At 45.1% G+C, this 13320-nt stretch overlaps 1 protein-coding gene across 1 annotated transcript in view; it reads left to right on the top strand.

Annotated features, from left to right (window-relative positions):
* The first annotated feature begins 7832 nt into the window (after positions 1–7832).
* cdk14 (cyclin-dependent kinase 14) overlaps positions 7833–13320 on the top strand; it is a 264192-nt gene continuing 258704 nt past the window's right edge. Inside the window, exon 1 of the mRNA XM_047360592.1 lies at positions 7833–9254. Coding sequence (XP_047216548.1) covers positions 9161–9254 — 94 coding nt within the window. The 5' untranslated portion in view covers positions 7833–9160. The remainder of the gene's footprint in view (positions 9255–13320) is intronic.

Genomic DNA, 13320 nt, shown 5'->3' with positions numbered 1-13320 from the left:
TGGGCTCTGGAACATATCTCCTTGAGAGGGGTTGGACTCTCTTCTACTCTGGAGTGGCCCACGGGGAGAGGTGGTGGGCTGGTGTGGGTTTGCTTGTTGCCCCCCAGCTCAGCCGTCTCGTGTTGGGGTTTACCCCAGTGGATGAGAGGGTCGTATCCCTGTGCCTTCGGGTTGGGGAGAAGTATCTGACTATCATTTCAGCCTACGGGCCGAGTGGTAGTGCAGAGTACCCGGCCTTCTTGGCGTCCCTGTCGTGGGTGCTGGATAGTGCCCCTCCCGGGGACTCCATTATTCTGCTGGGGGACGTCAACGCCCACGTGGGGAACGACAGTGACACCTGGAGAGGCGTGATCGGGAGGAATGGCCTCCCCGATCTGAATCCAAGTGGTGTTTTGTTATTGGACTTCTGTGCTAGTCACGGATTGTCCATAACGAACACCATGTTCAAACATAAGGGTGTCCATCAGTGCACTTGGCACCAGGACACCCTAGGCAGGAGGTCAATGATCAACTTTGTTGTCGTATCATCAGACCTTCGGCTGCATGTTTTGGACACTCAGGTGAAGCTGAGCTGAGCTGTCCACTGATCATCACCTGGTGGTGAGTTGGATCCGCTGGAGGAGGAGAAAGCCAGACAGACTTGGCAGGCCCAAGCGCATAGTGAGGGTCTGCTGGGAACGCCTGGCGGAGCCCTCGGCCAGGGATGTATTCAACTCCCACCTCCGGGAGAGCTTCGACCAGATCCCGGGGGATGTTGGAGACATAGAGTCCGAGTGGACCATGTTCTCCGCATCTATTGTCGATGCTGCTGCCCATAGCTGCGGCCGTAAGGTCTGCGGTGCCTGTCGTGGCGGCAATCCCAGAACCCGGTGGTGGACACTAGCAGTAAGGGATGCTGTTAAGCTGAAGAAGGAGTCCTATCGGCTGTGGTTGGCTTGTGGGACTCAAGTCTCTGGATGTTGTAGGGCTGTCATGGTTGACATGCCTCTTCAACATTGCGTGGCGGTCGGGGACAGTGCCTCTGGACTGGCAGACTGGGGTGGTGGTCCCCCTTTATAAGAAGGGTGACCGGAGGGTGTGTTCCAACTACAGGGGGATCACACTCCTCAGCCTCCCTGGTAAGGCCTACGCCAGGGTATTGGAGAGGAGAGTCCGACCGATAGTCGAACCTCGGCTTCAGGAGGAACAGTGTGGTTTCCGTCCCAGCCGTGGAACACTGGACCAGCTCTATACCCTCTACAGGGTGCTCGAGGGTTCATGGGAGTTTGCCCAACCGGTTCACATGTGTTTTGTGGACCTGGAGAAGGCATTCGACTGTGTCCCTCGTGATGCCCTGTGGGGGGTGCTCCAGGAGTATGGAATCGGGGACCTTTATTAGGGGCCATCCGGTCCCTGTACGAGCGGAGCAGGAGTTTGGTCTGCATTGCCGGCACTAAGTCGGACCTGTTCCCAGTGCATGTTGGACTCCGGCAGGGCTGCTCTTTGTCGCCGGTCCTGTTCATAACTTTTATGGACAGGATTTCTAGACGCAGCCAAGGGCCGGAGGGGGTCTGGTTTGGGGACCAGTGGATTTCGTCTCTTCTTTTTGCGGATGACGTGGTCCTGCTGGCCCCCTCTAGCCAAGACCTACAGCATGCGCTGTGGCGGTTCGCAGCTGAGTGTGAAGCGGCTGGGATGAGGATCAGCTCCTCCAAGTCCGAGGCCATGGTACTCGACCGGAAAAGGGTGGCTTGTCCTCTTCAGGTTGGAGGGGAGTTCCTGCCTCAAGTGGAGGAGTTTAAGTATCTCGGGGTCTTGTTCACGAGTGAGGGAAGAATGGAGCGGGAGATCGACAGACGGATCGGTGCGGCTGCCACAGTAATGGGGGCGCTGTGCCGGTCCGTTGTGGTGAAGAGAGAGCTGAGCCGAAAAGCAAAACTCTCAATTTACTGGTCGGTGTACGTTCCTACCCTCACTTATGGCCATAAACTTTGGGTCATGACCGAAAGAACGAGATCCCGGATACAAGCGGCTGAAATGAGCTTCCTCCGTAGGGTGGCCGGGCACTCCCTTAGAGATAGGGTGAGGAGCTCGGCCATCCGGGAGGGGCTCGGAGTAGAGCCGCTGCTCCTCCACATCGAGAGGAGCCAGTTGAGGTGGCTCGGGCATCTATACCGGATGCCTCCTGGACGCCTTCCTTGGGAGGTGTTCCAGGCACGTCCCACCGGGAGGAGGCCCAGGGGACGGCCCAGGACACGCTGGAGGGACTATGTCTCTCGGCTGGCCTGGGAACGCCTTGGGCTCCCCCTGGAGGAGCTGGAGGAGGTGTCTGGAGAGAGGGACGTCTGGGCGTCTCTGCTGAGTCTCCTGCCCCCGCGACCCGGTCCTGGATAAGCGGAAGACGACAAACGAACGAACTTTGTACTTTGTAAGCTGGTTCAATGACCATGGGTTTCCTGTGCTTGATTGACCTGTGAACTAGCCTGACCTAAACTCATTAGATTCTCTATGTAGTATTGTCAAGAGGACGATGAGAGACACCAGACCCAAATATACAGGTCCTTCTCAAAAAATTAGCATATTGTGATAAAGTTCATTATTTTCTATAATGTCATGATGAAAATTTAACATTCATATATTTGAGATTCATTACACACTAACTGAAATATTTCAGGTCTTTTATTGTCTTAATACGGATGATTTTGGCATACAGCTCATGAAAACCCAAAATTCCTATCTCACAAAATTAGCATATCATTAAAAGGGTCTCTAAACGAGCTATGAACCTAATCATCTGAATCAACGAGTTAACTCTAAACACCTGCAAAAGATTCCTGAGGCCTTTAAAACTCCCAGCCTGGTTCATCACTCAAAACCCGAATCATGGGTAAGACTGCCGACCTGACTGCTGTCCAGAAGGCCACTATTGACACCCTCAAGCAAGAGGGTAAGACACAGAAATAAATTTCTGAACGAATAGGCTGTTCCCAAAGTGCTGTATCAAGGCACCTCAGTGGGAAGTCTGTGGGAAGGAAAAAGTGTGGCAGAAAACGCTGCACAACGAGAAGAGGTGACCGGACCCTGAGGAAGATTGTGAGAAGGGCCGATTCCAGACCTTGGGGGACCTGCGGAAGCAGTGGACTGAGTCTGGAGTAGAAACATCCAGAGCCACTGTGCACAGGCGTGTGCAGGAAATGGGCTACAGGTGCCGCATTCCCCAGACCTGGGCTACACAGAAGCAGCACTGGACTGTTGCTCAGTGGTCCAAAGTACTTTTTTCGGATGAAAGCAAATTCTGCATGTCATTCGGAAATCAATGTGCCAGAGTCTGGAGGAAGACTGGGGAGAAGGAAATGCCAAAATGCCAGAAGTCCAGTGTCAAATACCCACAGTCAGTGATGGTATGGGGTGCCGTGTCAGCTGCTGGTGTTGGTCCACTGTGTTTTATCAAGGGCAGGGTCAATGCAGCTAGCTATCAGGAGATTTTGGAGCACTTCATGCTTCCATCTGCTGAAAAGCTTTATGGAGATGAAGATTTCCTTTTTCAGCACGACCTGGCACCTGCTCACAGTGCCAAAACCACTGGTAAATGGTTTACTGACCATGGTATCACTGTGCTCAATTGGCCTGCCAACTCTCCTGACCTGAACCCCATAGAGAATCTGTGGGATATTGTGAAGAGAACGTTGAGAGACTCAAGACCCAACACTCTGGATGAGCTAAAGGCCGCTATCGAAGCATCCTGGGCCTCCATAAGACCTCAGCAGTGCCACAGGCTGATTGCCTCCATGCCACGCCACATTGAAGCCGTCATTTCTGCCAAAGGATTCCCGACCAAGTATTGAGTGCATAACTGTACATGATTATTTGAAGGTTGACGTTGTTTGTATTAAAAACACTCTTCTTTTATTGGTCGGATGAAATATGCTAATTTTGTGAGATAGGAATTTTGGGTTTTCATGAGCTGTATGCCAAAATCATCCGTATTAAGACAATAAAAGACCTGAAATATTTCAGTTAGTGTGCAATGAATCTAAAATATATGAATGTTAAATTTTCATCATTACATTATAGAAAATAATGAACTTTATCACAATATGCTAATTTTTTGAGAAGGACCTGTACAGATGACCCAAACGTTGCTATCAAAGCAACATGGGTAATTGCAAAATGTCCAAATTGTGCTCAGTTAGCCATTTCCCTTCCTGGTGTCATGTGACTCGTTAGTGTTACAAGGTCTCAGGTGTGAATGGGGAGCAGGTGTGATAGAGTTTGTGTTATCACTCTCACACTCTCTCATACTGGTCACTGGAAGTTCAACATGGCACCTCATGGCAAAGAACTTTGACGATCTGAAAAAAAAACGATGTATTGCTACATTAAGATTGCCAACACCCTAAAACTGAGCTGCAGCACGATGGTTAAGACCATACAGTGATTTAACAGGACAGGTTCCACTCAAAACAGGCCTTGCCATGGTTACCCAAAGAAGGTAAGTGCACATCACATCCAGAGGATGTAAAAAAAAAACAGACATGGTTGAATTGTCCAAATATGTATGGTATCTATGTGGCGACTCTGTTACGTGTTCATCATAGTCAGTCTGGGGAAAGAAAACATCTCTGTGGCTGCTGGTTTTTGAAAATAGCGCTCTGTAGCACCGACGCTTTTAAACGGCCTTTGTCCAGGATTTGCAGGACCTACGGAGATGGTAGCTACCCTTTTTAGTCATCCTAGACCTGTACTGTCACAATCGAGGTGTTATGTTTTGGTTTTCAATTGTTTGTTTTTCAACATTTACCTTATGTTCTACAGGTCTTGCCATATTGTTTTATTTTTGCTGTTTAGGTCTGCTGTTTTGCCATATATATGTTCATTTCCTTGTGCTCATTATTGTTCAGTATTCCTTTAGTTCATTCTTTTGTGTTTCTCTTATGATCCTGTTTTATTTAGACGGTTAGATCTCTGTTCGACATTTTCCCTATGGTTTCTTGTTCAGTCCCGTTCATGTTTGTGTCTTTTCTTCTGTCTCAGCTGCTCCACATCTTCTGATTGCTCTGCCTTCTCTCTGCCTCAGCTGCTATTCATTGCCTCTGATTAACTCTTCTGCTTTGCTTGATATTTCTCCACTCTGCCTCAGTATTTAGATTCTCTGTCTCCTTATTCCTTGCTGGTTTGGTCCATTGATTCCTTGCCTAATGTTTCTGATTCTTGTGCAAGACTGCCCAGTACGTTCCTTCATTTTATCATTAAATTATTCAACAAAACCTCTGTTAGAGTCCTGTAAATTAAACCCATGACATGTACAAGTTCAGGATAGAGGGAAAGTCGGCACCGATGATCCTCTCTGCAGACCTAATTGTTCCTTTTTTAAGGCAAAACAAAGTTAAGGAAACAGAGTTGATGGAAAATAATGGTGGCCTCAAATCTTGACGCTTTGGGAACAATTTGGACACTTTCACTTAGATGTGTATGTTCTTCTGCTGCTAGTGATTAAGACGTGAATGGCTGTGTGTAGCGGGAACAGCAAATTTACACTGGTTTACAAGCTGTACACTAACTACTTTGATACAGTATCATATCTTCATTGTTGTGCCATGGAATTATATAAGAAAATACTTACAGAAATTTGAGGGGTGTACTCACTTTTGTGATATACTGCATTTGAACTAAAGCAAAACTATTCTTGAGACAGGAAGAACATGGTATTGGAAGGGTCATCATGTTTGCCATGTTTACCCTTTTGTGAGGTTTTAAAGGTAAGATTTCTATCAAGAATGTCAATATATTTCACAAACAAAAATGTCAAATGTCCTGTACAGAATCGGTCATTGGAGCAAGCGTTGCCATAACTTTTAGTTTCTTTGGTTCAGTGGATTCTGCACAGCTCTCTCGAGGGTTTTTCAAGAACACCATATGGAGAAGTTGGTTTCCTACATAAATCAGGAGTTTTGCTCTACACAAAGGACATCTTAAGATGATGCCCTGATTGTGACAGATTTTATTAAATCCAGATGGCATTAAAGTATACTGGCCACATCAGTGAAATGGGAAGTTGTATTTGTATGATCTTCAGCCATTTAGATTGTGTATGGTTGTGTGTTTGTGACTTTGCAACCTGGGCTCTGGCTCCAAAAAGTCACAGCAGCCTCAGGCAGACAAACACCAGACATCCCCACATGATACCTACAGGGGTTGGACAATGAAACTGAAACACCTGTCATTTTAGTGTGGGAGGTTTCATGGCTAAATTGGACCAGCCTGGTAGCCAGTCTTCATTGATTGCACATTGCACCAGTAAGAGCAGAGTGTGAAGGTTCAATTAGCAGGGTAAGAGCACAGTTTTGCTCAAAATATTGAAATGCACACAACATTATGGATGACATACCAGAGTTCAAAAGAGGACAAATTGTTGATGCAGGTCTTGCTGGCACATCTGTGACCAAGACAGCAAGTCTTTGTGATGTATCAAGAGCCACGGTATCCAGGGTAATGTCAGCATACCACCAAGAAGGACGAACCACATCCAACAGGATTAACTGTGGATGCAAGAGGAAGCTGTCTGAAAGGGATGTTCGGGTGCTAACCCGGATTGTATCCAAAAAACATAAAACCACGGCTGCCCAAATCACGGCAGAATTAAATGTGCACCTCAGCTCTCCTATTTCCACCAGAACTGTCCGTCGGGAGCTCCACAGGGTCAATATACACGGCCGGGCTGCTATAGCCAAACCTTTGGTCACTCATGCCAATGCCAAACGTCGGTTTCAATGGTGCAAGGAGTGCAAATCTTGGGCTGTGGACAATGTGAAACATGTATTGTTCTCTGATGAGTCCACCTTTACTGTTTTCCCCACATCCGGGAGAGTTAGTGTGGAGAAGCCCCAAAGAAGCGTACCACCCAGACTGTTGCATGCCCAGAGTGAAGCATGGGGATGGATTAGTGATGGTTTGAGCTGCCATATCATGGCATTCCCTTGGCCCAATACTTGTGCTAGATGGGCACGTCACTGCCAAGGACTACTGAACCATTCTTGAGGACCATGTGCATCCAATGGTTCAAACATTGTATCCTGAAGGTGGTGCCGTGTATCAGGATGACAATGCACCAATACACACAGCAAGACTGGTGAAAGATTGGTTTGATGAACATGAAAGTGAAGTTGAACATCTCCCATGGCCTGCACAGTCACCAGATCTAAATATTATTGAGCCACTTTGGGGTGTTTTGGAGGAGCGAGTCAAGAAACGTTTTCCTCCACCAGTATCATGTAGTGACCTGGCCACTATCCTGCAAGAAGGATGGCTTAAAATCAGCTGTGGCTAAATCCCCAACCTGCTAGGCGGGCATCAGCCACGGAACACAGAAGAAGGCCACAGTACCTGGTGAGATAGCTCTAACTCTCAGGTATGGCTCTGATCAGTTACCTTGATGGAACTTGATCAAAAAAATATTTGCTGGTCAAACAATGCAATTGTTAAAAGCCTCTAATCCACTGATAAAACAGCCAGTTGATGTGGTAAATGGCCTTCCCTGCATGTCTCAGACCTCCCTGGCACATCAGTTGGCAGACCTATCCCTCCTCACCCCAGAGCCAACCAATCAGAGAGATGAATCTTAACTAGTACACAATAATGTAAGATTTCTAATTTTCCAATACTTTAATTATTCAATAAAAATAGTCTTTCTTGAAATACATATGTATTCAAAATTACACATTAAAAATGAGGAATGCATATTCTAAAAAATAATTTTACATATTTGGAAAGGTTGCCAGGAGACCATAATGATATATCTCTGGGGAGATGCTCAAACACCTTCTACCAACTGTCAGGCACAGTGGTGGACTAATAAATTAGGCTTGTTTTGCAGCCATAAGACCTGTGCCTTGTCGACATGAAGATGACCTTGGCCCTCCTCTGTATACTAACAGATTTACTTAAATGTGACTGTTAAAACCATTAACAGAGCTTTATATGAACAACTAGTATGATGGTAGAAAAAGCAACAACAAAAAAAAAAAGAAAAAGGTGAGAGAATATAACAATGCACTGAGACTCCAACAAAGACGTCTGTCTTCATTTTGCACGGTTTGGGTTATGTGTCAGAATGGAGATGTACTGTTACTGTACATCCTGTATGGATGCCTCATGAACAACCACACACTAAAATAAAGGACCGATTCAAACTAATAAAGCTGTACATTTGTCTCAATTAGCCCCGAGCTGCAGTGAAAGTAATTAAAAAGCCGCCTGCATCCCTGAGATGCTTCCACTGAGACGTGTTGGGATGCTCATCCAGCGCTGCGCCGTTGTTCCCCTCATGCGGCTGCCGTGGTGACTGTAGCACAGACATGATCAGATTGGAGATGTGAGCTCACACAAAAAGACCTGACAGCAGCTCCTGCTCTGGGCTGCAGGATTTAGATTATTGATGCTGGCTTTGGACTGCTCTGATAACTGGAATCCCTGGGCTCTTTTAATCCATCCACACTCCGGTGTAGGTCCTGACATGGAGGAATGTTATGGTGGGACATGACTGCTTCAGCGGATCAAATATGGGCAGATGAGACGGCTGAAAAGCTACAGAGTAACAAGGAGCAATAAAAACAAGATGCGATGTGTTGGTAGATCGAACCAGATTTTGTGTAAAATGACCCGTTCCAGCAAAGGGCAGTAACCTGGCTGCCCGCTGAGCCATTCCTCCCTCCTGCAACACATTGCAGGGCGGCGCCGCTCTCTGACGGACAGTCCCCGGGACGAACCGAAGCCCGCATCTTCCCGGGACTCCTCCAATCCCATCATCCAGGGCGGGGTCCTGGACAGAGAAAGAGAACGAGAGAGAACCCCCCCCCCTAAAATATGACATCTAGGTTGCGGCGAAGCTGGGAGCGAAAGGGACCCAGAGAGGAAAAAGAAGTAAAAGCCGGAGAGGAGGCTTTAACTAGAGTTCCACTAGAAAAAGCGCTTCAGACCATCCAGGTTCTGGACGGACTTTTTTCTTTATGTCCTTTTTTAGAAATGTAGTTGGATAATTGAGAGGAAAGCCAAGCCTCACTAGTTGATGAGAGATCAGTTTCCTGAGATCCGCAGCGCGCCGCAGCTGGTCGGGCTGCACAGCCGAACTCAGCAACTGTTTCCCCGCTTCTAACCGCAGCCGCCCCTCTGCCTCAGCCCCGAGATGTGCGACCTCATGCCGGCCTCCCAGCCCGCAGAGAAGATGGGCAAGATGAAAAAGTTGAGGAGAACTTTGTCGGAGAGTTTCAGAAGTATCTGTAAGTAACAGGACTTTTTCCTCTGGGTTTTTTTCCCTCAGCACTTTTGGGCCGGAATGAGACTTTATGAAAAGCCTCCAGAAGCAGCAGCAGCAGTAGAGGGGATCCATGCTCACATTCTCCAGAGGTTCATTATAAAGAAATTCTCCAAAAATCCTGACGACATTATTCTGGTTTTAAATCTTATTCTAATCTCTTCTACCGACTTCCTCAAATCCCTTTGGGATAAAGGCCCCATTGTGATCATCCAGAGTCCACTCAGCTGTTCTGCAGTAAACCAGCAGGTCCAGAGAGCCCAGACAGAAAAGGAACTGAAACATGGACAGATGCTGCATCAGTTAAGTTTGAGTTGTCTCACTCTGAAACGATTAAACCAGATGGTCCTGGTTATTACTTTACCCATCCAATAAAAAACTGGCTAGAGCTGATGGCATTAGTTGCAGGTCCAGTTTCGTGAGAAACATGTTGGGAATGTTTTAGATGGACTCAGAAAGGTTGATGTTGCCATTCTGTCCTGATATCAGTTGCTTTTGTCTGGACCTGTTTTCAGGTTTGAGTGGGTTTGGAGTCTGGAAGTGGACTTTTACATAGAAGCAAGAACAGAGTTTCTCATTTCAAACCTTTTGTCAACCCCTGCTCTGCCTGTCACTGATTTCATCCCATTGTTTCTCTTACTAGCACAAACTAACATCACTTTTTAAATAACTTATGTTTAAATGGATTATGTACAAAAAAAATCTCTCCAACACCAAGATTTTGCTGAGCTTTTTTTCTGTTACTGAACACCCACAAATAAAATCCTCAAGGTTATTGGACTGAGGTTCTGTAGGCAGAACAGTGCACCTCAGCACTGTTAAACTGAGCAAAAATCTCAGATTTTCTCAGAGATTTGAAATTTATTTGTTTCAACAGTATTTTTAGGAGTTTTTCTGCACTGAATTAAATAAAATGTTTTCCATGTCATTTTTTTTTTTTAACACCTGATATTAAAATAGTTCACTTTGAATCTCCACTGGGTCACTGCAGTCACCACCTTATCCCCAGCTTTAATCATTTAGAACGGTCTGCTTCTGTGTAAAGCAGTGATATTTAACACCATCAGACATTTCGCTGCCAACTTTTTATTTATTTTTCTGCTGATTTTCAGAATAATAGAAATTGTTTCTCGTTTTGACTTGTTGGCGTTTGGTGCTTGTTGTGTAGTAAATAATTAATAATAATGTTTGGGATCAGGGAGTTGAAAGTGAACATTAATATGCATTTATATTTTCTCTTATTCACAGGTTTTTGCTCCATTTTGTCTTTTGTCTACACAGCTTAGTTTAGGCTGCTGATGGCCGTATCACATAAACTAACAGATCTTGTCTTGATAAAGTGATTGTTTCAGTACCGGATTAATGGCGGCTCTTGTTGCAGAACAGACGGAGGCATCGTGGATATTGGGTGTCCAGTTTGGGTTGGTGTGATAACAGGTTGAGGTTCCTCCAGATTCCTCGACTGGCTTAGTTCTCGACTGTAAAGGCGGAAATATGCAAATCCCTTCCAATCCTTTTAAAGCATCTTCTGTTTTTTAAATGGGTCAGTGATTTTTCTCACACATTAGTGGAGCTCTATGGCCAATCGTTTCATACCCTTTCATAGATCCTACTCTTGTTCCAAATAAAAACAGCAGCAGAGCCCAAACTCCAGGAGAAAAAGCTGCTGCTGTCTGTATTTAATGTAACATACTGCTGATTTACTGTAATATACCCTGAATGATTGAACAGCTGTCTGATTAATAAAATCAGACCAAAACTGTGTTCAATCCAGTTCTCCACAACCAGGACTCTCATAGCCCTCAGTAGCTCTTTATGAATTGTGTTACTAAATGCAGTTTTTTTAGGCAGTCTGCTTAGTTCAGCATTTTATGCATTACCAATTAAAGAGAGAGGAAAAAGTTAAAGGTGTTTTGACCTTTCTTGGGTCTGAAATCAATTGATGTTTAGCTTGCTTGGTCCCTAGGGTTTACCAGCTGGTCAGAAACTGAAAAACATCTAAAATATTTCAGTTGGTGAATGTACCATAACTGAGCACTACCAGGTGACCCTGACCAAAACACTCTTCGATGTGGACGTGGTTCCTGAGGGTTAGAAAAGTCTAAGTCGGAGAAAGCACAGTGATGTAAGAAGCTACTTAAATGGAAACATAATTTTCTAAGATATCTAAACTTCATTCAGTCTGCAAGAGAGTAGGACATTCAGTAGATAACAGGAATGATGAACATGTTGGGGTAAGGGTCTGGTTTCTCTGGGGAAAAAAAACAAATTCAAAGATGGCATGCCTGGTATTACAAGAACAGCAGTTTTTTTTTTTGTTAAGCTAGGCCTGCTAATCATGTTAATCACAGTACTCACAGTAACTTTCAAAATGTAATGTTCTCCTGGTTATTGTTAAGACTGAAATATGAATACTCCAAAGGACTGTTTGGAATGTGTATCTGATGGCTGCCAGGAGTAGAGCTGAACATCTGAACAATTTCTCGTTATCGCTGTATCACTCTACTAAGTATGCTCATCCCCAAGGACTGCCAGCTAATGATTTAAATGCCATGCATTCAGATTCTCTATGCATGTAATATATTTGGTGACACGTGTTTACTGCAGTATATCTCATTTCTATCTGCTAAAAAGTTTTAAAGTCATTACGATGTATCATTAAGCAACTCTTTTAGTGAAACCTTGTTTTTGAGATTTCTTTTTTTTGTCCCATTAGTTGCTTTGCCATAACCCTTAAGCAGAAAGACTTCACTTTTTACCTATTTATCACAAGTCATATTATTGTAACATTCAGCAACATTATCACATGTTTTCCTAGTGTCATGCAGCTTTTTGCCTGTTTGCTTGTTGGAAAGATGAGAAAACTAAAGTCTTGCTTACAGAACACAGGCCTTAAAGTTCAACAGGTCACGGGGGCCAGGGTCTCTACTTCATGTGAGAGCCACCTGCTCCTGAGAAGAAGCTGGTCAGTAAAGCACAAGGAGATGGAGGGCAGCAACAAAGGGACTCTACTACACTGCAGAAATTACACACAGGATCAGGACTGTGTCAAAGGTCAAATGGCATGATCACCTGGTGACTGACAAGCTCAGGTGTTTATGTGGATAAATCAGAGCCTGCTGCAGGTTAGCAGCACATACTTAAGTTTTTGTTTTTTTTTCCTCCTTAGTTTTACTGAGTTTACAACAGAGCTGTTGTAATTATGAATATTTGTACCTAATTAGTTTGTTCTTGGTGTGTTTTCTTAAGGAGGTATTTGCTGAGCCCTCATACATTCCTCCTTGCTGCCATTAATCATCCTCCTTAAACTGGGAGGAAGAAAGACAGAAACGTTGAGGCCACTGTAATATTAATGCTGAGAGGTCCACCCCTTTTTAAACCCAGAAACACTGTACTCCAATAACATCAGTTCTTATATTTATTTACAAAAATAAGATGTGTACTATTGGTGGGAAAAGTGACCTTAATATCTGCCATTGAAATCCTCATTAAGGCCCAGTTCACAGTCACAGCAGCCATTCTGTTATTTATCCTCGACTCCTGCTGGTAGTGTGTTGAGTCTGGACCTTCACAGGGCTCAGTGGCCTTTCCACAGAAGATGTATAAAGACAAAAGCTGTGCAGTCTCTAAGATCAGAAATGAGCAGGAGTGATTCCAGGTCAATGTTGCGGGAAAAAGAAAGATTGGCATTGACTTTTCTGCTGTGCTGATGCACGTCTCTTATTGGCCATCTTTCCTCCCATCTAGATCAACACATCTGAGCATCGATCGGCCTCTTCCTCCTCTCCACAGATGCTTTAACAAAGAATGTGAGCTGAATTGTTTTTGTCTTTGTTGCACGGCTGGTCCCAGTGGACGGGCTGGTACCTTGCGTTAAATCAAAGCATTGTGCAGCAAAATGCAACGTGGATGTTTTAACTGGAACAGCTTCAAACCTACTTAATTAAGTGATGGGGGGGGGGTCATCAAAGCTGTCTGAGTGGAATGTTGTTTTAAACATGAATGGTCAGTTGTGGACAGACTGGGTCAAT

This window comes from Girardinichthys multiradiatus, chromosome 3, assembly GCF_021462225.1.
Source record: "Girardinichthys multiradiatus isolate DD_20200921_A chromosome 3, DD_fGirMul_XY1, whole genome shotgun sequence".
NCBI classification, from domain to species: domain Eukaryota; kingdom Metazoa; phylum Chordata; class Actinopteri; order Cyprinodontiformes; family Goodeidae; genus Girardinichthys; species Girardinichthys multiradiatus.
Note: the sequence above shows the minus strand (reverse complement) of the source record. Positions and strands in the feature narration are given on the sequence as shown.